Below are 27,030 nucleotides of genomic sequence, written 5' to 3' on the forward strand. Positions count from 1 at the left end.
GGAAGCCGGCACGATTCGAGGTAATTGACCCCCGGAAGGTCGTTCAAGGACGACTCATCCCCTCCAGCTGAACGCCTTCTAGGCAAAGATACAACACCAGACGGAGGCAGCCATTACAGGATAGAGCTCAGGGAGTGTCCCCATTGGCCGAATATTACGCCACTTGCACGGGCCCTACGATTAGATGAACAGTGGCGTAGCAACAGGGGGGGCCGGGGGGGCCGTGGGCCCCGGGTGCAAGGAGACAGTGGGTGGGTGGGGGGGGGGGCGTCATATACGCCCGAAGACACCCCTCTTTCCGCCGACTTGACTGGGCGCAAATTGCAAAGAATGCTCCGGTATCCAGTAGCCCGAGCTCATGCACCCGATGCGTTGCACCGCAGAATTGTCGGCTGCAGTTCTATCAACACCCCACGAAATAATTGCACGAATGTGCAAGCTAAAAAAATTTAATTCGCGAAATGGTCGCTAAACTACTCGCCTTAGCGAAACGTTTCATGTGGGGTGTGCTCGCGCTGTGCATTCATGCTGGTAGCAGGGGTCGCTAAACATACAGTGAGGCGTTGTAAGGCGTTGGGGCTCTTGGGTCCCTCTTCCGTTCAGAACGCGCAGCGAAGACGAACAAAGACAACAGCAAGAGGGCGTTCAACCAGCGCGCCCGGCGCTCGCGTTTACGGCGAAGCATTCGTTGAGAGCGACGTTGCATAAGTGGGGCCGTCAAAAGTCGCGAATGGGATTCTCTGGATCGTCGTCAGACTCGGTTCGGCCAAAGAGTTTGGCGGCGTATGACTCGACAGGCTGTAGTAGCGGGCCCGCCGCAATGTCCGGCTCGCTTTTACTTCCCCTCTCCCGCTCGCTCCGAGAAACCGCTGCGAAACCTGCCGTTATGTTTCACGCTTTCCTTCTTACCCTCGAAAGTTTCAGAAAACTGTTGTTGTGTGACTTCATGTCACAAGTACAGTGTCTGTATCAGCTGCACAGAATTTTATTTTAAAAAAGGTGAATTTTGTAAGGATATTTCCCGATCAAGATTCTATGAAGTTATGTCTTTTTGCGATTACTAGGAACTTGGTAGCGAAAAAAATATGGCAGATAAGTAATAACCATATCCTTAATAATCCCGTGATTAGTACTTATAGAAGAAGCACTTCAATTCGAGAACTGAGGACTCAAAGTCAATTATTAACTCAACAAAAACTTCTTAAACAAAATCGTTTTGGGTGCTACAACCTAGAATATACTTTGGCACTGCGGACCGCGCCCAGTATATGGCAACAGCGAAAGAAATATGAAATAGTGGACCAGTGACGTTGATCCCTTAATCCTCTTCATTGCGAGTGCAGACCAACAGTAGTGCAAGCTTTCGCTGGCACAGGCTTCATTGCGGCCTTTTCTTTCTTTTTTTATGGTGACGCCAAGAATCGACGCGAGGCGTGCTCTATTCTGTTCCCAATCTTGCGGTGGTGCGGCAGCTTGGATAATCACGTTTGTCCGTATAGCAGCAAATGAAAACAAGGCTTTATTGATCAGAATAAAGAGAACTCGTAATTGTCATAGCATTGGCGCCCGCGCAACGGGGAGGCAGGTAGCATTTTCTAATAGGGTGGGGAGATCAGCGTCACTGACACACAATTTATTTTTCGTTTTCGTTCAGGGCTGCCCACAGACAAAATATTGCATGCCATAGTACCTACGATGATTTTTGTGAAGTTGTTGGGCAAGATATGAATGTCGGGCTTCAATTTTGCAAAAGCAATATTGCCGCTAAAATTGGTAATTAAAACTTTATTATAAAGATATTTCTTGTTACTTGTGACGTGAGTCATATTTTCCATGATGCCGCATTTGTATTGGCTGCCAAGCCTTACAGTCTGACAGAAGATGTGCACATGGGCTTATCACACGTTATCATTGCGGCACCCTGTGTTATTTGGCGCAGGAAAAACAGCGTGTGTATTTCCTGCATTCGCGATCTCTGGGAAAGAAAGCGAAGGAGAGAGGGGAACGTGCGCAGTATCCAAGGTGGCTCTACTGGAGCTGAAACCCGGAAATTGTCGATATCCTCGTTTTCCTCGACTACATCAGGGGGGAGGGGGGGGTGACAGAAGACCTATGGGCCCTGGGTGCCAGACGACCTAGCTACGCCACTGTAGATGAACATGACGATACCTGTACAAGCTCGACGATTGGATGAAAATGACATGACCCGACGAACTGAAGGGGTTATAAGCCAGAGAACCACTGGAAAGAGAGAGACCTTCCTGCCGCAGGCCGCAGCGTCTGATTTGCTGCCGGCCGTAACGATGACTTCTTACTGTTATTTTACTTGTTTCTAGTACGGTTTCTACCCGTTTCTAGAACTTCGGGCAACTCCCGCATGGAACAGCAAGAACAAATAGCCCTTATTCATTACTGTACCATATTGTGAAACACTTCATGTAACTGAACAAGGCATGTGGAGGCTCCAGCGCCAGTTGAACGCACGCTAGACCTCCTTGCTTGCACAGAAAAGCTGATTAAATGCACCAATCGAGTATGAGGAGGCTTCTGCATGCTCCCTAATCTGACAACTATTGCTTTGCAAGCCTAAAAGAGGCTGTCAAAAACAAAATATGTGCCTGCTGCACTGCATAAAAACAAATGCTCACCGTAGTTTAGAAACTTATTCATTTTCACATTTGCACATTTGCTTGTTTTGAGGCTTTCCCACATAGCACGGACATCGATATGGCTAATACCAATGCCACAAATCTTTATAACTTTTTTGTGTGATCTGTCTTACAAAAGTAGGGAACTAGGAGCATGCAGGATATTTTGTACATTTAAGATTTTTTGCGCTCAGTACTTGTCCTAAAAATAGCTAATTATTACTTTGAGTCGTGTTCATTGAGGTGTTTCTTTGAATTTGCACATAAGGATTCTAAGAAACTGTCTGAGCAATTATTGCTGCTTTACATTCATTCAAAACACCAGTGATGAGGTTATAACTTTATTTATTGCGCTATACGTTGCAACTGCTATGCCTTGAAATAAATGTTAAAACATAAAACCTTCAAAATGAGCACATTTCTAGAAATAATGAGCGAGTTCAGTAACAAGTGCCCTCACCAGAAGCATTTCATCATGGCTTCAGTCTAACAGCACCAAGGAACACAACAGATGCCAATAACCATTTCATGCAGGTGTGCTTTTTAGTTTAATTACCATAAACTGAAATCAGTAGAGTCGGCCTTCAATAATCAAACAATGCCACTTTTTCATGAGACACGTACCCTGATGAATGAGCTGGTAGAAAGCATGCTGTCCATTGGTGCCTGGTTCACCCCAGACAATGGGTCCCGTTGTATATGATACTCTCTTTCCACTTCTCGTAATGTACTTGCCATTAGACTCCATGTCACCCTGCTGAAAGTAGGCTGCAAATCTGTGCATGTACTGAAAAGAAGATACTAAATTAAATCAGAATCTGGCACAGTAATCTATAAACTAAAAAACTCCAATCCTATAAATGTTCAAGCAAGCATTCAAAAGAAATGGAAGTCACTGCTTTATAAGAGGTGCACGAGATATGTACTTGAGAACAAACTGACTGCAGGGAAAGCAACAATAATGCCAAAAAAATAAAATATTTTTGCAACACAATTTCTTGTTTTGAGGTGGAGAATTGATGGTGGAGCAAGAAACCTTGAAGGTCGCTCTTTTAGATTACACAAGCTATGAGACTAAACAAAATAACACAGAGCACTTTATTTTCCACGTAGAAACATGCCACATATGAGTATGAAACATGCCACAACTGTGAGTATGCAAGACTGTTGGCACTGCTGACACAATGCATCACAATGAGCACACAAAGAGTGGAAACTCTACAACTACTGCACTGACCACTGTCACCAAACAAAAACATAAGAATGGAGAAAAAAAAAAGTGCCACTGTATTTAAAAAAACTTATCCTGTACATGCCAGCAACCATGCAGTGGGTGCAGCAAAAGCTACAAATTGCATACGCCAATCGAGAATGAGAAGCAGCTGCATGTGTCAAAAAAGGAGCCCACCTATTCTCCATAATACCACAATTGTTCTATAAAGCCAGAGTTGCTCACAGCAGGACTAGCAGTGGACAAATGGCAAACCCTTCTTGCTCCCAATTGCCACACTTTCACTGAGCTGGTTCATGGCCTTCAAAAGCAGCAAGCCAACATTCAAGGCTCCAGTTCCATTAAGGGCTGCAGAACTCCACAGGTGAACACTACATTCATTCCATGACAAGCCTTAATGTGGCATCTTATGCTGTTTTTCTCACATCAACTAATCCAGTTACAACACGTTTTGGGCATGAAGCATCCTGTGCTCCCCCTCTTCTGCTTAGAGGTTTTAAATATTAGATTGTGGGGAAACTGAAACTGCATAGTGGGATATAAGGGACACTGTAGTGGAGGGCTTGAGATTAATTTCGACAACCTGAAGTTATTCAAAGTGCACCGAAACACAAGTGTTCCTGCATTTCACTCCCATCAAATGGCTGCTGCGGTGGCCAGGAATCGAACCAGCAACAGTGCTCAGCAGCAGAACACCATAGCCACTAAGTGACCCAAGCAGGTTGCTCAGAGCTTTTACTTGTTTTCTTCCAACACCACTACTTATTTGGCATGGGTTTACACCAAGATACAAGGTCTGTTAGAAAAGTATCCAACCTATTTTTTTTTTTTTTTTGCAAACACCTAATGGGTATGAAACAAGCACACTTGCATCAGCTGACTTTGAACCTTCGTACACATGCACGAATTTTTCCTGCCTGCCAATAGCGTCAGTCGCAGGGACGCAGCGTTTGAGTGAGGTAGTGCGCAGTGCTCTCGTCGGTTTTTTATTGCAAGGAAAATGGCAGAGCAACTGGGGCAGCGTTACTGCATCAAATTTTGCCAGAAACTGGGCGACAGCCGAGTGGAAACCATTCGGAAGATTCAGACGGCTTTCGGTGACGATGCTATGAGCAGCACACAGATTAAGGAGTGGTACAACCGGTCTAAAGACGGCCACACATCGGTGGAGAGCGAGCCACGCTCTGGTCGGCCATCAACATGCCGAAATGACCAGGTCATTGCCGAAGTGAACGCTGCGGTGATGCGGGACCGCCGTGTCATATTTCCGAGAAATTGCGGAAGAGGTGGGCATCAGCACTTCTTCTGCACATTCCATTATGACCGAAGATTTGGCCATGAAGAGAGTTGCGGCGAAATTCGTGCCAAAGCTGCTCATGGTGGAGCAAAAGCAACTTCGTGTTGAAGTCTCACAGGACATGCTGGATTCCACAAACAGTGACATGACTTCATGAACACCATAATCACTGGTGACAAGTCTTGGGTGTACGGGTACGACCCAGAAACCAAATCCTAGTCGTCACAGTGCAAGCATTCCACGTCACCAAGACCAAAGAAGGCCCGCCAAGTGCGCAACAACGTCAAAGTGATGCTGACTGCTTTCTTTTGACTCCTGCAGTGTGGTACACCACAAGTACTCACCACAGGGTCAAACAATCACCAAAGAGTACTACAGGAATGTCTTCCATCACCTACGTGAAGCTGTGCAGCGCAAGAGACGGGAGTTGTGGTCAACAGGAAATTGGCGCATCCATCACGACAATGCTCTTGCACATTCCTCGCACTTGATTCAGACTGTTTTGGCAAAAAACCAGACTCCTGTAGTTCAACAGGCTCCTTACTCTCCTGATATGGCCCCCTGCGACTTCAGGCTGTTTCCAAAAACCGCTGAGAGAAGTGTGTGGAGTCCCAACGAGACTACTTTGAGAGTGATTAGGTTTCCAACGCTCCAGTTATGCCAGTTTTTTTCTTCGGCAAAAGCTCTGATACTTTTCTAACAGACCTCGTATGGCACTGAGGATAGTTTGGCTGCAATATAAAAAACTTGAGGAAAGAGCAACAGGAAAAAGAACCAGTTGTTCAAATGTTTGGCTACCTGATCATAAGGCAAAAGGGCATGGCTCTCTGCTCCAAAAAAGTTGTGGTACCAGAATCCAAGCACAGCAAGGACGATCGGTATCTGAAAACAGTGGTAAACGATTCCATATCATGAAGTAAAACCTAAGCTAACCTTATGGCAAATTCTGCAGCCGTTACAGATATTCAAACTGTATTCATATTTATGAACAATAAAAAGGGGGGGAGGTCACTGAAGGGTCAGATTATTGCAAATCACGACATGAGCCCAACAGATAATGAAACCAAGGAAAGCAAGGGGGAAATCATTTGTTGTTTTAATCGAAATTGAGAAATGATAAGGTAAAGCGAAACTGAAGTAGTCAAAAAATGGTAGGCGACCCTAATCTTTGACTTCGATGTCTCTTAGTGACACTCGCACCTCGATGTTGGTGTTCTTTATGTTAACTTTAGGCGAACGCAATGCATGAACTGAACTTATAGGCAACTGTTTTTCATTAATTAGCCGGTGAAATATCATGCCACCTTCTTGTGTGTGACGTCCTTAGTGACATCATTACTTCCGTTTTCTACTTCCAGGAATTTCGCCAAAGTCGTGCTCATATGGCGTGTCTCTAAAGTGTGACTCTGTGCTTTGGTGTGCGGTAATCAGTGATTTCTAATTAATTCTAACTATTCCAGACACTTCAGTAACTCAACTTGTAACTAAACTTATGCTCTGAATTATCAATTATGGGGTTTTACGTGCCAAAACCACTTTCCGATTATAAGGCATGCCGTAGTGGAGGACTCCGGAAATTTCAACCACCTGGGGTTTTTTAACGTGCACCTAAATCGAAGTACATGGGTGTTTTCACATTTCGCCCCCATCGAAATGCAGCCGCCGTGGCCGGAATTCAATCCCGCGACCTCGTGCTCAGCAGCCCAACACCATAGCCATTGAGCAACCACGGCGGGTTAAACTTATGCTCTGATATATCTATAATGAAACCAATGATTTCGTACTGCACTGTCTTTTTCCATTTCTTTTTTTCCAATTTATTAGTAATTTCCTCCCCGGTCTCTAAGGAGGTGAACAGGGAGTGCTGCACAACAAACAAAAGTGTGACTCGATACTCGTGCCACTAAAAAAGAACTTGCTACCAGTAGGAGCTGAACCAACATCCTCCGGATTATTCCTGCAATGCTCTACCATTCAGCTACGGCAACGAATGTTCCCTCTTCCAGACTCTTGGGTATTTATAGGTACAAGTTCTAGCCCTGGAAGTGCTAGGCAGTGCCACTCGTGGCCATGGCGGCAGATTTATATTCATGGCCATACAAAGACAAACAGGCTAGCTTACCTGTATACATACAACAGAAATTTAGGTCAACTTCATGAACTTTTCTTTTCTCAGTTTATTTTTTCTTCTGTATGATGTTTCTTCGAAGCACGCAGAATAATTATTTCACACTTTTGAATCAAGCCATTTTATACATGTCTTGAAAACTTCAAATACTTCAAATTCAAGTTAGCAGAGGCATCAGTATCTCAAATTTGAAGTTGCGGTGTCATGAACGGCAAGCGAGTTTAAATTATTTAGATTAAATTACCCAAATTTTTGGGTTTCATGTTCCGAAACTGCACAATAGATTGAGGGACACCGTAGTGGAGGGCTCTGGATTTAGTTCAACCACCTGGGGTTCTTTAACGTGCACCCAATGCACAGTACACAAGTGCTTTTGATTTCCACCCCCATCGGAACGTGGTCGTTGTGGTTGGGATTGAGCTTGTAACCTTGTGCTCAGCAGCGCAACGCCATAGCTACTGAGCTGCTGTGGTGGGTAAATGAGTATAAATCAAAATAAATGTGTTCAGATGACAATTACTTTGAAAAAAGTTCTCATTTAATTTTATTATTTTATTCACTTACTGGCTTTGAAAACAAATTTATATACTTAGATCTCACAATCACTTATGAAATGAGCTGGGCTGAGCACATAATCACTAATGCGAAAGTCTCTCATGATCATGGCATCGAACTATGGACTATTGTAACCCTTAAACAGAGCTTGCGTCTTATAATTGATTCAACCAGTACTTATGTGGATAGTGTACGGGACCCTCACTCACGGACACTTATAGACCATTAAGAGGGCATCTAAAGAAGATATTTTTAAAGTTTCATATGCAATTTCTATTATAGAGAATCTGCGTCACTATTCTATAACTTTTTGGGACAGCAAGGCCTTTCAACTCTTAAAAGCGTAAAACTAATAAAATTTTTTGCATAATACACAGCAGAAACAGACTAAATATTGACAATCGTGTACAATCCATTTCAAGTCGTGAGACATGGCAGAAACATGAATATTTAATTCAAGAGTTTCATGGTAAGAAACCTACTAGTTCTTAGTAGCAAAGCGTTTTGTCCCCTGCATAGTTACCAAGTGATTTGAGTACCTACATTTCCCTCCACCGGAGCTTTCAGGAAATGTTGGTCCATAAAGTGAGCACCACCCAGTAGCTTCTCAAAGTTGTCCATACCTGAAGTCATCACAAATAGATGCCAAAATGTAACATGCACTAGAACAGTGTGCTCAGAACAAAGAGGTTATCTTGGCCATATCAAACCAGACTGGTATATAAAGTGCACTGCACTATTCTCTCAAGACAATTTATCAGGCAGTGATCAGCCACCAAAACAAAAGATACCCTGTTTCTTAGATGCAGAATGCTGCAGTAGACACACCAGCACCCGACAAGAGAATGCTATAGGCTAGTAATGACAGTGTGTATAAGATACCACATACACAACAAAGAACATTGAAATACAAAATACCCGTACACATACATATTCTTCCAGCTATGATAAAGTGAGCTTTTATATTTAACATGTTCACTGTGGTGTGGATCACAGCAGTTATTCACACTGTGTGCCTTTGCAGGACTTTCCAGCACTGTGCAAGCGATATCTTTGCTATAAATCAACAAAAAGAAAGAAATTATTGTTTCCAGTCTGACGCATTGTGGCGCCATCTGTCTGCACCTTGGCAAAGTTCCCAAGAAGCACAGCCTCTTGTTGACTCACTAGTGGGTCACGACGCATCATAGAAATATGACAAGAGACCCAGCAGTGGGTCCTCCGCACAGGAATCAAAACTTCAAAAAGTGCTGCCGCAGTGAATATGTTAAAGAAAGAAAAGTTTAACGAGTTTAACTTGCAGAAATGTTTTTGATCACCACACCTTTCCCACTCCAAGTAGCACAGCCTACCTTCATATTTGTTCTTGCCAGCTTAAATTTACAAGCACCAACACCCCAGACACAAGCAGTTAAGTTGCTGCTGATTGTGGCAGTGAATGATCATGTAAGCACTTATGCTCACAAGGGAAGTCAGTCCATAATGTTTTAAATATATTAATACAAACTAGAGAGGCATTATGGGACAGACATACGGTGCCATGAATGTCCTTTAATTCCTGCCTAGGTAATGCTATATTCTAAATCAAGCCATACTGAAGTATTCTGCAGCATGTGCGCGCTGTTCGAACATGTGTGCTCTGCAGTGTGTGCAGTACCCATGAGATGTTGGTGAAGTGCAGATAAATTTAAATGGTATGCCAGGATAGTAGATCTTGCTTTCCTCCAGCATGCGGCACGATTTCATTTATTGCATCAAGACACTTTCCGAGTAAAGGTACCTAGGCATACTTTATCCGTGGGCATTTCTTTGGAGGTCCAAGTGAAAGCAGGCATTTTAAATTGCCAAGTTTATCATGAGTTTGCTAACTAAACTTTTGCAATTACACAACCTACAAGCCTCCATGCCTAAGACCACTCATTTTTCTGCACTCCTAATACTATATTCACAGCAGGCACGTGTGGGTGAAAACTGAACTTAGAAGCAGCTTCATCCCTTTATTTAGCAACTAAAGAACAAACTGAGCCTTTTCACACTAGGAAGCATGACCCTCCATCCCGAGGCATCTTCCATGATCGCATATAAATGGCTGCTCTAGATTACCTTGTTCACTGCAATTTTAGTAAATTCATTGCCTTACTGTAGAACTAGTGCACATTCGCTCTCACTTGAGTGTTTCGACACGAATAATATGTCTGGTGGAAATAATACATTGCTCCCGTTTTTTTTTTAAATTTGCATGGTCCTATTCTTCTGCCCAGTGTAACCATAAATAAACTAATTTTTCAGCCTCTTCCCTTTTATGCAAGTGACTTGACTCTTAATTGCCCACTTTGATGCTGCTGCATACATTTATGTGCATAAAAGCTAATCTTTCAATATGCACATATTCTTACCAACAAAAAGTGCAATGGAGAGTCCAATGGCTGACCAGAGTGAATATCGGCCGCCAACCCACTGAAACAGTAAAAAAATGTGTTGAATTTCAACACAAGGACAACAATATATGCACACTAGTACTTACATCCCAGAACTCAAACATATTCTTCTCATCAATACCAAAGTCCTTAACTTTTGGAGCGTTCGTTGAAAGTGCCACAAAGTGTTTTGCCACATCAGCTGGCTGAAATGACAATTGTGCAAATTAAAAACTACCTGCAATGTAAGGCAACGTTCAAACAGTTCATACAAACATAGCTATGAGATTATATGCTTTCTTACGTTCTTGGTATGATTCATCAGCCATTCCTTTGCAGATTGTGCATTCGTAATAGTTTCTTGGGTGGTAAATGTCTAAAAAGTAAAAAAGAGCATTACTCCTTTATTAGTAGTTTCACGATAAATAAAGGATGCAGGCCCTACAACACTTGCCTTTGATGCAATGATGAATAGAGTTGTCTCTGCACTTAAGTTTTTCAGTGTCTTTGCAAGGTGAGTGCCATCAATGTTGGAGACAAAATGAACATTTGGGCCACACTGGTAGGGCTGTAATGCCTCGGTCACCATGAGAGGGCCCTGTAAAAATTTTCAATATGAGTGAAACTCAGCTGATGCGACCCATCATCGGATCACTATGAACAAAGTTGATATCTTTGAAATGCAGCACAAGATTATTATGCAAGTTCACGTATCATGAAGAAAAACATGCCAAAATTAGAAGCATAACTTAATTTCATGGCTGCACAACTACCAGAAAGACTTACTAGGTCAGAGCCGCCAATGCCAATATTCACAACATCAGTGATGGATTTCCCCGAGTAGCCCTTCCATTCACCTTTACGGACAGAGTCTGAGAATTCTCGCATGTGCTTTAACACAGCATTGACGCTAGGCATCACCTGTAACAAAATTCCAATGTTTAGATGAGGTGAAGGACATAAATACTTATACTACCACTTACTGTATCAAAAATAATCCTGGCTGTGACTTCACATCACTAGGACATCTTATTCACAAAACCATGCAATACTATGCATTATCACACACTTGTTGTCTCAGGTAAGACGGAGCAAGTTTTAAATGAAAGTGAAGCGCCTTCTGGGTGAATGAAACCACCTGTATGTTAGCAACTTCATAAGAGAACCCTCCAGTATTGTTTTTTCTCATTAATTAGTAGCAATGAATTAGCTGTATTCTATTTTACACATGTTAATACGAGATTTCTAGAGCAAGTCTTAAACATTACATTCAATTGTTTCCAACATGCTACTTTTTGTGAAACTCCTCCTAACACATATAAATGAAAGCAACTGTGGCATGCAAGCAGCAGGCCAGGCCATGCTAGCTTTAACAGTTTCCCAAGCTTTCTTTGAAGCACAGAAAAAGAAAAGTGACACAAATACAGTAGAATCTCGATAATTAGAACTCAAAGGGGCCCAAAAACTTGAGGGAGGGAGGGAGTTGAGGGAGGGCGAGGGGAGCGTAGTTGCGAGGAAGGGCGAGAGGTAAGTGGATTTGCGTTCCCGCCCGCTTGCTGGATGGCACTCAGTTACCTCAGCTACCTAGGATGCCTCGATCCTACAGCCATAGAGTTTCATACAATACCTACAGCCACCGAAGTGGCAGAGTTGCCGAGGCCGGACTGGGCCTCCGCTGCTGCTTCCCTCTGCATGCTCGTGTGTTTTTTTAAGGCGAAGGCTCATGGTGAAGTTTGAGTCAACAGACCTGAGCGGCCGGAGTGTCCGCCGAAGCATTATCACGCCATATGAGGTCAGATTAAGAATGAAAAATGGTTGATAGTGACAGTTAGTGAATGATAACATTATAATAGAGATTGGTAGAGGTTAATAATGATTAGTAATGACTTACGACTTGTAATGACTCCGAAATGACCAATATATCTAACGACAGCCTGTAATGACCAACTTGCCCAATTTGCAATCTTAAGTTTGATTTCTTGTCCAAGGGGCTCTTCTATGTAACAATGTTTCTCCTACTAATCCTGCCATGTTGTCATTCATGATAGCTTCACCCATCTGCAAGGCAAGAGTGCCATCGTGGTATGCTAGGCTGTCGCTTTGTTCTCCGAACTTGCAATCACTCCATGGATGATCTCCCAGGGCACTCCCAGAGGATTTGTTGTATTCTTTGTGCTGAAGCCTGGCAGCAAGTAAGGTTTTTAAATACTGACAAAGTAGCTTGGACCACGCTCGAGGGAAGACTTGAGGTTTTGGCTGAAGACTTCTATGCAGGCGAATGAAGCATCGTGGATTATCAGACTTACTCTTCTTCAGTAGAAAAACACTGCAGTCAAGCCACAGGAACCATCAGTGCTTGGTGGGCAACTAGTGCCAGAATATGCGCTGGACGTTCTGTCAGAGGGCCCAAAGTACTGCGCTGAGCCTTTTCTCAATGAGGAGAGAGGAGCACTGGTAGGGAAAGTGTGCTGACCAACAACATAGGACGATTGTTCTAGGTGCATGCCTGAGCGCATCGACACTCTGTCCAAGGAGTGCAAGACACAGTGTGGTTGCGTGAAGCTGGAACCAGTAGTGGGTTACCTCTGTGAAAGCAATTCCAGGGTGCTGATCTCAGACAGGGAAGGCTTCTTTGCTGTTATGCCAAGGAGCATTTACATGGATAAAGCTGTCCAGGATTCACAACCAAGCCATCTATGCTGCATGACATGAGTGAAGATCGCATTGCTGATCAACTGAAGAATGAAGGCGACAAGGTGCTGAACATTACCTTCAAAGAAAAAACATGAGGTCCTTTTCAAAGTGTTTTTGGAGCACAGGATTTGGCCAAGTGTCATTTCTAGCTCACTTCTGACACATCTTAATAGGCTAAGAGAGGATGACCCTTTGAAGTGTCCAGCTCTGTGGATGTAGTGGAATTTATCAATAACTCCAATCCAGTAGGGTGTGCTGTGTTTCGCTTAGATGTTGTTGCCATGTTTTATCCTTTGCTGTAAAACTGTCTAGTACATTTTGTTGAAGAGTGCATATATGCAAGGGTAATGGAGAAGGATAATTTTTCCAAAAAAAGTGTCTGCTGTTAGTTTCGTCAACGCTACTGAGCTTTTATTTTAAGTCAGCATTTGTTGAATGGCAATGGAAGCAGCAAAAGAACAGCGCATGTCCTGTTTTCTTTCGCTTGTCTGTCTTAAGATGAAGCTTTAGATCGGGGACTCCTATATAAATACACGGGAACAGAAAAATCGCTTTTCTTGGCAGCCGCTGCATGATATTTGATTAGGTTTGTTGCGTTTAAAAGAAAAAGTTAAAATCTAGTGACTGTTGAAAGCAGATGCTTTATTTAGGCCACCCATTTTTATAAAAATTATTGAAAATGACAAAATTTTCAATAAGAACGAAACTATAGAGCTTAGAACGAACCCAACAATGAAAAACGATATTAGAATTCTCTAAACTGCACCTAGTTCTACGTCTAAACCGGACTAAAGTATCGCACACCATTCAGAAATATACTACATTTGTGAGTAAGACTTTTGCAAAGCCCATGAAAACATTGCAACAATTTCAGATACTGTAAACTCATATATCAAATTTGTCCACTCTAGATGCTCTAATGGATGCAGTTTACTGAACTGCAATAGCTGTTTTTGTTGCAGAGTTATGGATTGGTAAACTTTGCGCGACTATATTTTTAACACTTACCAATTATCAGCAATTTTTAAACTTCTAGACCCCAATCAGAGCTGTGCTTCGAACAGTCGCTAGAACGAACTTTCTCAAATGCAAGAATTTTCATTCAAATCGGTCAAGAGGCTGTCTCATAAAAGCATTTCTGCATTTTAAATGTACAGTGGTATTTCGACAAACGGAAATCGCTTAAACAGGACTGCCGCTTAAACGGAACACCACCCTCATGGTTGGTTAGTTTTGCATTCATGCAATGCTCTCTGCAATGTCTATCAGTAAATCGAACTACTGATAAACGGAACACAATTTCCCTGGTCCCTTGAGGTTCCATTTAAGAAATGTCCACTGTATTTGAATATGCAGCATCGGAGTTAACCCCGAGCTAAAGATTCCCCTTAAGTGGTGCTGTTGAAAATGTATTGTTACCAATTGGCCTGATTTGCAATCCTAATAAGTTTGATTACTCAATAATTAACACAAAACCTACTGAAGGCTTCCTCAGGAGGTTGCAAGCAACACACAGTTGGCTTTCACTACACAAACGTCACTTTTTTTTTTTTTTTTTTTTTTTTACGTGCTGCACGTATGATGGAACACCCAGTATCATTGAACAGGTACAGCAGCAACGAGTAAAGAATAATCAAAACCAGGCATTTCTTTAATGACTGAAGCAGAGAGAGATGTAGAATTCCCAAATCTGCAGAGCTCTACTTATTACCCCCAAGTGCGCTACTCAACATACAGTAAATGCACATTAATCTCATAGGAGCCACATATATTGAAGAAATGCAATTTTAACTAAATGAGCTCTCCAGAAATCCAGATGGTTGAGGCGGTTTCTGCAAAGGAAGCCCTAAAGGAAGTCCCAGTTTGCGAAATAAAGTCGGGACTGCCGTCTGGCTGAGACAGTCACTACCCAGCTAAGATGATGGTAGAGGGCAGCGTGAGGCCAAATTATTTGGCAGCCTGTATACATGAGGTGGAAATAATGTTTTAACAAAATGCATTGTTCCTGTCAAGCAGTCTGTCACCGGACTCATGGAGGGGTAATAATATTTTGCAAAATAAATCAGTTTTCTTAAGAATTGGGTGAATGTTTACTCTCCATTAAAACACCAACACTGCTAAGAAATTTATCTTAAGGCAGTATGCATCCTGCTATACATGCACTACAAACTAAATGAACAATGTCTCAGGAATTACCAAGTGCGTCATTGACACAAATACAGAGTGTAATTTCCCATTTCAACCTGTGACCATTTCCTCAGAAGCACAATGCCATGGCGAACTACAGCGAGTTTTGCATGTTTTACATCGCAGTCGAACAATTTTAGAGCAGGCTGCACTTTACAATAGCACTAATCGAACTCAACACACCATATAGTCAGAACTGCAGTACAGAATGCACGACTACTTACATCCTTTCCATCTACAAGGATGGGAGTATTGCTGCGGTTTCGCAATGCAATGTGAAGCACTGCCCTCCCTTCAGTGAAGTTGATCTTTTCCCCACGAAACATTGCATCACGGGCCAATGCGACCTTACGTGACTTGACGAGGTCGAACAGTTTCGCCAAAACTTCTTCACTAATGATGTTCTTGGAGTAGTCAAACAAGATGACGCCAGAGTCAGGTGTATTTAATTTAATGCTGCAACAAAAGCAAAACAAATGGAAATTACACGCTAACAAAACAATGCATCACGCGATAAATTGCTCGAGCCGTTGCAAGTACGCTTGTAGGCAATGATTTACTCACTAGAAAACCCGAAAAAAAGAAGAAAAAGAAAAGCAGGAGAATGCATTTAACCTGGAATTAGCCGTGCGGACTGCTTATCGGTTTGTGAAAGCAGTAGATTGCGCGGTAACCCGCGCGGAAATTTTGCGCGGTTACCGTACTTCCCCAGCTGAAACCAGAACCATTAATCAAGTGCGCTACTGAAAATGCTGGCAATAAAACATGTTTTACCAGGAAGAATAAAGTAAAAAAATGAACGGTACGTTATACCTTCTAATTGTATTCCTTGCAATTAAACCAAGTATTGCTAATCGTAAAGCAAGATAGCACGTACATTTGCTTCAATACACGAGCCGTAGGAAGGTGTGTGTCGGGACGATACACTGGTAAATAGCAGAAGGGGAAAAGGTGGCCCGTGAAAGGCTACAAAAGGTGGCCGTGACAAGCAATTATCTCGGGCGAGTTCGATTCCTTCCGTCAAGCAAGTTGCAGGAAAGCGCCGAACACACAGGAAATCCCAAGGTCAGTGAAGGACATGATGAATGGGGGTCTCAACCAGTTAGCATCAAAGTTATAACATAGACAGGATATACAAACAGTAAATGTTAACACACTTGCGTAACTCGCATTAACAGCTCCTGCTTAAACAAGCGCAAAGGACACCTCACCTGAATTTCTTGAAGCGCTGAGGATCCTTCTTGAAGAGCTCCGGAATACTGAGCTTCTTCCCATCAGTGTCATAGTATTCGCGGAGCTTCTTGAAGGCGGGATCGTCTAAGAGGAAGTGGTCTTGAGCAAATGTGGCCATAACTATGACTTCCCAGCAAAGCGAAATGCCCTCAGTCGAAGACGCCGTCTTCAGCGGCGATTAAGCGGCGACTGATGGCTTTCCGCCGGTGCAAGCCAGTAAGACAGCCAATCCAGCAGCTGTCAAATAACACAGCAAATAGGGAGGGTGAGGGCTTCCGGATCTTTTGGCTCGTTTGGTATGGAAGGTGAAGGCAGTAGAAACAGAATGAAGAACCAACTGTAAAAAGTGAAGGCTTTGACAGCAGTGAAAGCGTGAAAAGGTGGGCAAGAGGAGAGTAAAGAGAGAGGTGAGCTCAAACTCCGCCCATAGTGAACGCAGCTCCTCCTACTTTGGAGGGAGATTCAAATGCTTGGACCGCAAGTAAGCAATCTTGCGGGCGACGATGACAAGCGACGCGATGATGCGCCTGTCGCGTTCGCTCGTCGCCTACAAGTCGAACCCCACGTGAGCGATGATTTTGATCGACATGATGTACATCCAGTTCCGGCTTCGCGCTCTTGGCCTGCCGCTCATAGCACTTCTGGGCGACGAGCGACGAATTTTATACATATTTCCAGAACCGATCGATCTGGTGCGCTATCGGAGATCTTTGTTCGATAGCGTCCTGTTCGGTTGCTGGAACGTCACAAAGTTGCAGTATGCAACATGTGCGGGAACGTGGCGGAGAGAGCAGCCAATCGGCAAGCGGTGAACTCCCCTGAAGTTTACTTCCCTCGTGTGTCGCCTGCTTGCAGAGAGTATACTACAAAACGAAATGCTTCTCGTCTTTCAACCAATGAAATCGTTATCTAAAAATGATTTTTTCTTCTCAAGGTCAAACACGTTTTCAAATAGTAGTAGTTGTGACTACTACAATTTATAACTATTCGTTTCTCTGCGTCTTCCCTAGATGGTGTCGAGCACAGCGAGAAAAAAAAAGGGGGGGGGGGGGGGGTGAAGAAACGACAGGAACAGTGGCGCACGTTTCAAGAGGCAGCAACAACATTCCAGTGGCTCGCTGGCACCCGATGATGGGCTTGATTTCGCTGTACAACCAAGGCACTATTTGTTTCGAGAAACGAAAGCGACGTCGGAATTCGCTTTCTGCCATTTCTTCAAACGCGCTTCGCAGCTCCACTCCACGACCTACTGGAACTCCAGACCTGCGCAGATATCCGGCTTCTATGGGAGCAGCTTGCGCCCACTTTCGTTCAACCGATGGCCGTAGGTGGCGCTTTTATAACCTGTCCGTCTGCTACGCGGTGGGTGGCTGTGCGGCGTTGTAATTAGTACGGCAGCTGTTGTGTTGTGACTAACTGCTTGTCTAGTTGATGATTTTTGCTAACACAGTGACAGTGATGTCACAAGGCTTTGATCGGTCACTTGGCTCCAAAAGTTGACTGCCCGAACCTAAAAAATGTCGGAGCGTGTAGTCCGCTGCTCTCTAAAAAAGCGTTAAATAGCCGCTCCTATTGCCTTTTTCAAGCAGATTGTTATAAATCACATGGTGTATAGAGTTCGCAACGTACACAACAGTTTCATTGTACATGTTGTAAAATTCGCTTCTGCGCTCTTTAGGAACTTGAAACCACCGTAATGTTCGACGACAGAACGATTATCACTCATTTTACCTCTTAAAAGTTGTCCGTGAATGCGTCGTGAGTTCAAGAAGTGAATTGCGCACACAGCTTCACTGCGTACGTATCTTAAGCACCACCGTTATGCTGCCGCCGTACCACGCAGAAAAGCTAGCTTTACAGTTTGAAAAGAGTTCCGTGACACGATTTAGGGCCTTCAATGCAGCACGTTTTAAAGCACTGGGATCGCTTAATTTTTTGCAAGCTTTCTACTGAGCTAGACATTCAACGACATTAAAAACAAGATATGCTCACCTTCCCTTGAAACAGAATCGATCAGCCTATTGCACATATCGGTCGGAGGACTTACTCGTGAATACTAATTACTATACTTTTACCAGATCATCTGCATTTCACTACGGCACACAGCAGTAAATCCTACTGTCATCTACAACATTAGGCTATCTTTAATCAACTAAAAGAAGCTAGATTATCCTATGAACCTTTTTAAATAATTTTTCCAGTCTCTTGCGGAGGCTAGGAAAGGGAAACTAGCATTGCAGCTGCCACCTATGCTCGTTGTTTACATTTCTTGCACCGCTCCTCCTCTTCTAGTTTCACTATTCAAACGCAAAGCATTCGCAAATATGTTTTCTTTTGTATATTTGTGAATTTATTCATTTACCGCCAATACAAGTGCTTTGTGCCTGCCGAAATGGCAAGACAAGCGCTGAACAGATCGCAGAAGCAGACGACAGCGAACAGGTTATAACTAGCGCCACTCTGCTCGTACGTTCTTTCCCTAGCGGCAAAAGGGGCGAACTAGACCAGGCGTGCTGGAGGAGAGAAATCTGTGCAAGTCGGGAGTTCAGTAGGTCGTGCTCCACTCGCTCTTCTTCCTCGTCGAGCAATGCCAGCGCAACAATCGAAGTACCCATGGAAGTACCCAACACAAGCGCCATTTTCTAGAATTAATCTATGGATTGGATCCAAACGTGCCATTCCACAGCCGCAGTCGCCGGGTTGGATCCAATCCAATCCACAAGACGCGCCATGCGAAGCCGGTCTCGTAAAAGCGTATGGTCGCTTCCCGACTCCCGTCGGGTTCGGCGCCCAGCCTAGCAGACGACGTGCTCGGTTGCACGATGATTGACAGGAGCGTGTCGTCATTTTGACGTCGCCGAAAACGTGACCGCGCCCCGCGGCTGGCGACGTCGGCGCGGAGTAGGCCAATCGCGCGCGCCGGAACCGAACGAACGCGCCGATCAACCATCTCCGATCGCACCCGTGTTCGCGCGGAGGCCCGTTTCTTCTTTCGAAGCCGTCGCTGTCACGAAACAAATGTGATTGGGTCAGCCAAGCGAGCAGAAGCTAACAACCAAACACACTTATGCAAACGCAGTATCAAGTAAAATAAGAATGGTCGCGTCATATTATTTGGCGAATACACCCGTATGAATCAGAAAAGTGAATGGGGATTACTTAAAACATAGACTGGCCACCAACCCGTATTGCGAGATCTGTGGTACATTAGACACTGCGGAAACCATTTTGTTGGAATTTCAGATTACAGAGACTAGTAGTTAACTTATTTCGGTAGAATGGGCTCTGTTTCCCAAGAACCACTAGATTTATTAAAAATACTAGGTCCTATGCCCGTAGGCGTATTTCCTGAGGGGCAGGGGCGGACTTGCCCCCGACTGTCAGAGGTGCAGGGGCAAAGTATGCCATTTGCCCCCCTCCCGACCCCCTTCCACACAAACACACACACTTTCGAAAGTGGGCGCATTTGGCTGGATGCTGGAAAATCCAACAAAACAACAGCTAATCGAGGCCCAATTTTCTTTTGAATGCACTGGCCACGCAAGTAATGCTTTTCTTTATTACGTATCCCCTGTCTGGGCTGTGAGGATTGTTTTTCATTAGAGTGTACTATGGGTTACTCTACTAGCTTTCGTGCATCGCCACGAAGAGTTGTAGCAGACGACGAACGGGGTGCGCCATACATGCTGCTCCGCCATAACAAACCTCACTTTGCGCGTCTTGCATCATGTCCAGTTTATTGGAACCGCATAACCACATTTGAAAACACACATGTAATTAGCTTGCTATATTTAACCTAAGGGATTATAAAGTATTTTTAGTCTGCCACGCCCAACGATGGTGTGCTAGCTTCACAGCATGAAATTGTTGGAATATCAAATACCGATATTATTGAAGATCTATGGGTGGGGGGTCCCTGTTAACTTAATTTTTGCCAGAGTTTAAAAATATGCGAATGCCACGTAGCTGGACAAAACGGTATTGTTGTTTGCCGTCGCTTGTTTTTCCATTCCGCCTATATAATTAGATCATTCGTCTCTTTAATTAATCAATCAAATTATCAAATATTATAATTAGATGAAGATTGTCAATGAGAAAATTGTAAAGCGACATGAAAAACTCCCGATACCTGCAGCTTTCTGTTGCTCAATACGTGTTACATAAACATGTTTTTCCGAGCGTGGAAAAAGCCCGCATATGCATGCGATATATTGATGCGAACCTCATTTTTGATGCCTTTTATGCGCCCCCCCCCCCTCCTCGTATCCATAACCCCAACCACCATCATATAGGTGTTCTGTGATTTTATGTCCATTGCAGGACGAAGGCCTCTCCCTGCGATCTCCAATTACCCTTGTCCTGCGCCAACCGATTCCAGCTAGCGCCAGCGAATTTCTGAATTTCATCATACCACCTAGTCTTCTGCCGTCCTTGACTGCGCTTCCTTTCTCTCGGCACCCATTCTCTAACCCTAATGGTCCACCGGTTTTCTAATTTACGCATTACACAACCTGGCCAGCCTCATTTCTTTCTCCTAATGTCAATTAGAATATCGGTTATCCCTTTTCTCTCTGATCCACACCGCTCTCTTCGTCTCTCAACGTTATGCCTAACATTCTTCGTTCGATCCATTGCTTTTCGTGCGGTCCTTAACTTGTTTTCGAGCTTCTTTTGTCAGTCTCCAAGTTTCTGCCCCATATGTCAGCACTGGTAAAATGCACTGATTGTACACCTTTCTTTTTAATGATAATGATAAGCTTCCAGTCAGGATCTGGCATTGTCTGCCGAATGCGCTCCAACCCATTTTTATTCTTCCGTAAATTTCCTTCTCATGATCAGGGTCCCCCGTGAGTAATTGACCTAGGTAAACGTACCCCTTCACAGACTCTAGAGGCTGACTGGCGATCCTGAACTCTTGTTACCTTGCCCGGATATTGATAATTATCTTTGTTTTCTGCATATTAATCTTCAACCCCACTCTTATACTCTCTCTGTTAAGGTCCTCAATCATTCTTTGTTTCGTTGTAACTCGACCCCAGTGTTGTTGAACAGGGCAATGTCTTCTGCAAATCGAAGGTGTTAGGGTTGGCGTCCACGTGGCGAGAGGTCATTCACCCTACCACCTGAGCCGGAGCCCACGGGCGACGGAGAGGTCATTCACCTAACGCCTGAGCCGGAGCCCACGGGCGACCTCTTCCCCTCCTCTCGTGGCCGTGGCATCGTGTGTGCTTACCTCATCCCCTTCACCCCCCCTCCTGAGCCGGAGCCCACGGGGGCCCTCTCTCCGTGCCTGTCACGTGTCATTCGACGGAAGCAAGATCCCGCCCACAACTTGTAGAGAGCCTATTTAAGGGGCTCCGAAATGTACTTTGAGAGACTTCATACTTGAGACTTCTTACTTCATGCTTTTCTTATTTTCTTTCAACTACCTTTGAGAAAACCGTGCAAGTTTCGCACTAGGAAATCGTCTCGCCCCTGCTTGGTCGCCATGATCTACCGGATGCCTGCAGCCCGCCGACAACGCCACGCTACCCAATAAGTAATGTCGGTCGAGCTGCGATATGCAGGCGTCGCTACTTCTCGGCAGCAGTACGGTACGCTACCCTGGAGTACGCAACAAAGGTTGCTGAGATATTTGCCGTTGATCCATACTCCTAAGCCTTCCAATTTCAATAGCTTGAATACTTCTTCCAAGCACGCAGTGAATAGCATTGAAGAGATTGTGTCTCTTTGTCTGACCACTGTCTTTATAGGTATCTTCCTACTTGTGGAGAATTAAGATAGCTGTGGAATCTCTGCAGATACTTTCCAAGATATTTACGTAAGCGTCATGTACTCCTTGATTACGTAATGCCTCTATGACTGCTGGTATCTCGACTGAATCTAATGCCTTTTCGTAATCTATGAAAGCCATATAGAGAGGCTGATTGTACTCTGCGGATTTCTCGATTACCTGATTGATGACATGGATGTGATCCATTGTAGAGTATCCCTTCCTGAAACCTCCCTGCTCCCTTGGTTGACTTAAGTCCAGTGTTGCCCTTACTTTATTGGAGATTATTTTGGCGAATATTTTATATAATATTAGAAGTAAACTAATGGCCCTATAAATTTTCCATTCTTTAACGTCTTCCTTTTTGTGGATTAGTATAATGTTGGCATTCTTCCAGTTCACCGGGACCCTTGCAGTCGATAGACAGTTCGTATAAAGGGCCGTTAGTTTTTCAAGCATTGTGTCTCCACCATCTTTGATTAAATTGACTGGTAGCTCTTCTTAGGGCAATTCGGATATTCCGCCTCTTATGCCGGGGACACACCGGCTCGTGGGCAGTTAAGAGGGCCCATTTCAAGAGTCGCGAAAGTACTTAAAGGTGTGAAATTGAATAGTGATCAAGCTGAAGCTTACTATGAACGATGGATTATAGAGAACACATTTTATAAGTCGGTCACTGTTGCAGTATCACTATGAAACGGGCCTGTATTATAATTAGTTTCATGCTGATGTTATGCCGCGTGGCATCCCAAAAGCGAGTAAATAAAAAAAAAACGAGAAAAGGAAAGCTCGACGGGTATTGTATCTTTTTTCGGGAGCCTTGATTTATGGCCGGTGTCGAGGTGTTTTTCAAGTAAACATACAAGTTCATTCGCGATACTGCTCCCGTGTGTGCTATATGACAGGCACACATCGATTACGGGAGCGGAGAGAGAAACGCTTTATTGAAGGGAAAATCGGCAAGCATTCAAAACGCTGTCTCGAGCTGCACATGTTTTTTTTTTTTTGTTGTTGTTGTTGTTGAAAGGATGATGACATTGCCGTTCTCTGGAGAACGAGCGCAGCCCTTGCTTTTGTGGCTGTCATGCACCGATTGCGCACACGAAGTGCACTAGGGTGCCTGGATGCGCCCTCTCGCCCCCGTGCAGGGGTGGGAGGACGCATCCAGGCACTCTAACGTGCACCACTGATGAGATCCTCCGTGGATAAAGATGCGCAGGCTGACCTTGCTGCTTGAAAGCATATTTGAGTAGTGAAAAGAGAGGCAAGGAAACAAAGAAATCAGTTGTGGAACAGGTGTGAGGGCAGGTAGGTAAATGCCCTCGAAATCCACGCAGAAACAGAAATATAGGGATGTTAGGGGCCGTCGCGCCGTTCAACGACCCGGTGAACGTTGGAGTGCGACAGTGACTGACGGTGGCGCCGCCGTTGTGAACCACTTGCTCTCATTCGTCCATGATCTCATGTCAATATACAAAATGTCGCGGGGAAGAGGTAGCTAAATTGCCGAAGTTGCTTGATCCACAGAGAATTCTACCACAGAACACCTATACTGGTTCTACCAGTGCAGCCGGCGAAACACGTACTAGCCAGCGCTCAAACTGCGCGCGCCCGAAAAATGTGGCTCAGATGTTCACATCAGCCGCTTGGTGCGCTACAGTCATTTCGGCCGCTCACGGGAAGTACAAGAAGGCTAAAAATTAGAGTGCACTATAGTACACTCTAATCTGGTTATGGGAATTCATCGTGGGCATAGAGTTTCTCACTATAATAGTGAGAAACTCTATGATCGTGGGTTCTTTTTTTTTTTTTACCTAGGTAAGACATGAAACAGTATAGATAACTTACATGCACGTCACGTCCGGCAGCTTCCGTGACCACGTCCGCCATTGCTGAGTATCTATCCAAAGTTGGTTCTTTATTCTATGGTCCTGCGTTGCATCTGCGTTGTGGCTTGATTAGTTTGACAGCTTATTTTTTCTCTTTTAAGTTTTTCTCTCTCTCTGTCTTGTTTCGTTCATAGCGGAATTTTTGTGGTTTCAGCGTTTGTTTCAGCATGAGGCAGGCTTGTTCATGCTCAGCCGTTCAGTTCACAAACTATTGGATGCGTATGTTTAGTCATGCCGGAATCGAGCCAGGAGAGGCTAAAGCTTCACTCAACTGTTTTTTTAGCAGTGTACTTGGCAGAGTAACGGCGTTAAAGGTTTGTAAATATGTAGTAGTTCACCTAATAGACCGATGAAAAAAAAAAAAAGAGAGAGAAAGGGACCTTTCTTTTTCTCCCAGATTCAAGCACGTCCCGAAAGCGTAAAGCGCATTCTACCACAGCATATGAATCGGCTAAACTTCTACTGCCAGAAGAGAGCACAAAGGTTAATCGAACTTTAGATATTAGACGCACAATATCGTAACTCTTTGTTCGTTCGTGTAGGTTGCCTGTTCAATATATCTTGGGAGAGTGGACGTTTCACGGATTGACATTGAAAATGTGCCCACCAATATTCATTCCAAGACCCGAAACAGAAGCGCTGGTGGACATCGTTCTGTCGCACATTAACCGTAGCGACGGTGGCACTGAACATATCTTAGATGTCGGCTGCGGCTCAGGTGCCATTTGCCTCGCTCTTGCTTCCCGTACTACTAAGGTATGTGAACGTTATTACATGATCGGCTATGCCGTCTGCTCGGGCGCGTGGCCGGAGTGGGACGCAGACTGCACAGCCGATTCTCTCCCCTCCCTCCGTTTTGCGTTAAAAGCAAGGTAGCCCTTGCCTGCCACCACAAATAATGCACTTTTGATGTTTTCTGGTCTTGCATTTGCTACGCGGGATTAAGTTTCCAGCATGCACAGATCACTGCGAAAGTTCGACATAAGTGCTGAAATAGTCCGGAATGAACTGTGAATTCACAATTTTGAGCATGGAACATGAAAATGGCAGGTATTTTATATGAATTTTCAGTAACCATGTACATAATTAACGGCCGAAAAAATAAATTGTAGGTTGCATGGAAACATCTGAACCCACAAAGTGGATGCTGGTAGTCAAGGAAAATGTTATGTGGTACAGTACGTATTATGTCAGGTATTTAAGACATAAACAGGGTTTTATTAATGAACGGCATATTTGTTTTCATCAAAATCTCTTGCTAGTGTTTGCATCACCAAAAGTAAAAACTTAGTGGGGTGGTAATTCTTCCAGCACACGTAAAAACATAGGATGTGGAGTGCTATGTTGTGTGAAAAAAAAATGTGACTGCCCATGTGCGAAAATTATGTGCGAAAATTGTCCCGAATTTCTTTCTCTTTCAAAGAACGAAAAGGCTGCTTTTACGTATTGCGTTTGCGTATTGGTACTTGAGTAGTGAAGTTATGTGTGTGCATTGTTCATGTTTCTAGGTTCATTACACAGGCATTGACAAAAATTTGGTGGCAGTAAAACTGGCGAAAGAAAATGCATCACAACTGGGTTTGTCAAAAAGAGTTTCCTGCTATGTGGCCGAGGTCACTCCAACTGGCTTCAGACATTTAGAACCTCAGTTAATGAGCTCATTGTATGACGCCATTGTCAGTAACCCCCCTTACATTGCCACTCAAGAGTACTGCACAATTGAGCCAGAAGTACTGAGGTGAGTGATTCTGCACTTGTTTTGCGTGCAGCTGCTGTGTGGTTCTTATGGTGATAGTAGATCTTGTTAGTGCTGGTCTCCTTTCATTGGCTCGTGTGCATTCGAAGCTATTAAAAAGAAACAATGAAAAAAGAAAGCCGTATAGTTTTCCTTCAAAAATTACTAGAGGGAACTCTGGCGTTGCAAATGTTCAGCTACCATGGGAATGATAGGAGACATTAATTTCAGGATTTGCCATACTACATGGATTTGTCTAATCTTCGCGTTTTTGGTTTCAGATGTTCTTGTGGTATTTATCACACTTTTTCTAAATTTCCAAACAATTATTTATCTTAAAATGCATTAAGACTAAGTCTACACACATGAATGATTATTGCAAACTGTTGCCTTTATAGCACAATATTTGGTTGAAAATGGTCAGCTTGGTAAGCTACAAAGTTGTTTGAAGCAAAAAAAAAAAAAAAAAAAGCACGAAGACAAATCCATGTACAACCTATCATTTTCATGCTAGCTGAACTGTCATACTTGCAGCTCCCATAGACACTAGTGCCAGGTTTCCCACCAGTAATCTTTAGAAACCTGGAAAAAAAAAAAAACTATCAACTTCAGCCATTCAATTGAAGAGGGTGGTTTGCACTGGGTGAACTAAATGTGCAGGAAAGCATGTCATATTCTTGTTACACACCCTTTGGTGCACCGCTTCCTTTTTTTTTATATATACGACCAAATAGTTTCCACGACCAAAATATACAATATATATTCTGCTGTGGATCTTTAATATTCAGTTGTCATGCCATAGAAATGCATCTTCAAAGGTGTCAATGCTGCCTTCAGGCATGAAGACCATGCAGCTCTTTTTGCTGGCATCGATGGTTTGGACGTTGTGCGAAGCATTCTGCAACTTTCGAAGACATTGCTCAAAGTTGGAGGGCATCTATTTATAGAAGTAGGGCTCTCGCAGCCACCCCTCATTCAAGCCATGTTGACAGCACAAGAGTACAGCCAGATGTTCAAGCTGCTGGCAGTGCACCCGGACTTCACTTCACGGCTGCGGTTCGTTGAAATAAAACGAATAAAATAAAACAGTTTTGGTGGAGCCAGTGGCTGGGAATGTGTTTGAAAACGCGTACACCGTACAGCTACTGTGGGATAAGCTGTTACGCTTAAGCACACATTGGTGATCCCCACATCCGAGACAAACCAGCACTTCAGCGATCACAATATTGAGTGTGTTGCCCTT

At 43.8% G+C, this 27,030-nt stretch overlaps 2 protein-coding genes across 2 annotated transcripts in view; one reads left to right on the forward strand and one right to left on the reverse strand.

Moving 5' to 3' along the window:
- Nucleotides 1-16,716, reverse strand: part of Pgi (glucose-6-phosphate isomerase) — a 28,869-nt gene extending 12,153 nt beyond the window's left edge. Inside the window, exons 1-10 of the mRNA XM_075675314.1 lie at nucleotides 16,369-16,716; nucleotides 15,382-15,613; nucleotides 11,063-11,197; nucleotides 10,731-10,874; nucleotides 10,581-10,652; nucleotides 10,384-10,482; nucleotides 10,256-10,316; nucleotides 8,403-8,482; nucleotides 5,975-6,058; nucleotides 3,273-3,435 (exon numbers count right to left, since the gene is read on the reverse strand). Of these exons, the coding sequence (XP_075531429.1) occupies nucleotides 3,273-3,435; nucleotides 5,975-6,058; nucleotides 8,403-8,482; nucleotides 10,256-10,316; nucleotides 10,384-10,482; nucleotides 10,581-10,652; nucleotides 10,731-10,874; nucleotides 11,063-11,197; nucleotides 15,382-15,613; nucleotides 16,369-16,508 (1,210 nt within the window). The 5' untranslated portion in view covers nucleotides 16,509-16,716. The remainder of the gene's footprint in view (nucleotides 1-3,272; nucleotides 3,436-5,974; nucleotides 6,059-8,402; nucleotides 8,483-10,255; nucleotides 10,317-10,383; nucleotides 10,483-10,580; nucleotides 10,653-10,730; nucleotides 10,875-11,062; nucleotides 11,198-15,381; nucleotides 15,614-16,368) is intronic.
- A 7,334-nt stretch (nucleotides 16,717-24,050) lies between these two features.
- HemK1 (HemK methyltransferase 1) lies at nucleotides 24,051-26,886 on the forward strand. Its single transcript, XM_075675402.1, has 5 exons — nucleotides 24,051-24,072; nucleotides 24,450-24,535; nucleotides 24,595-24,808; nucleotides 25,561-25,790; nucleotides 26,625-26,886. Exons 2-5 carry the CDS (start codon nucleotides 24,495-24,497, stop codon nucleotides 26,869-26,871), a joined length of 732 nt encoding a protein of 243 aa, XP_075531517.1. The 5' UTR covers nucleotides 24,051-24,072; nucleotides 24,450-24,494; the 3' UTR covers nucleotides 26,872-26,886.
- The last annotated feature ends 144 nt before the right edge of the window (nucleotides 26,887-27,030 follow it).

Source organism: Dermacentor variabilis, chromosome 1 (genome assembly GCF_050947875.1).
Source record: "Dermacentor variabilis isolate Ectoservices chromosome 1, ASM5094787v1, whole genome shotgun sequence".
In the NCBI taxonomy this organism is placed as follows: Eukaryota; Metazoa; Arthropoda; class Arachnida; order Ixodida; family Ixodidae; genus Dermacentor; species Dermacentor variabilis.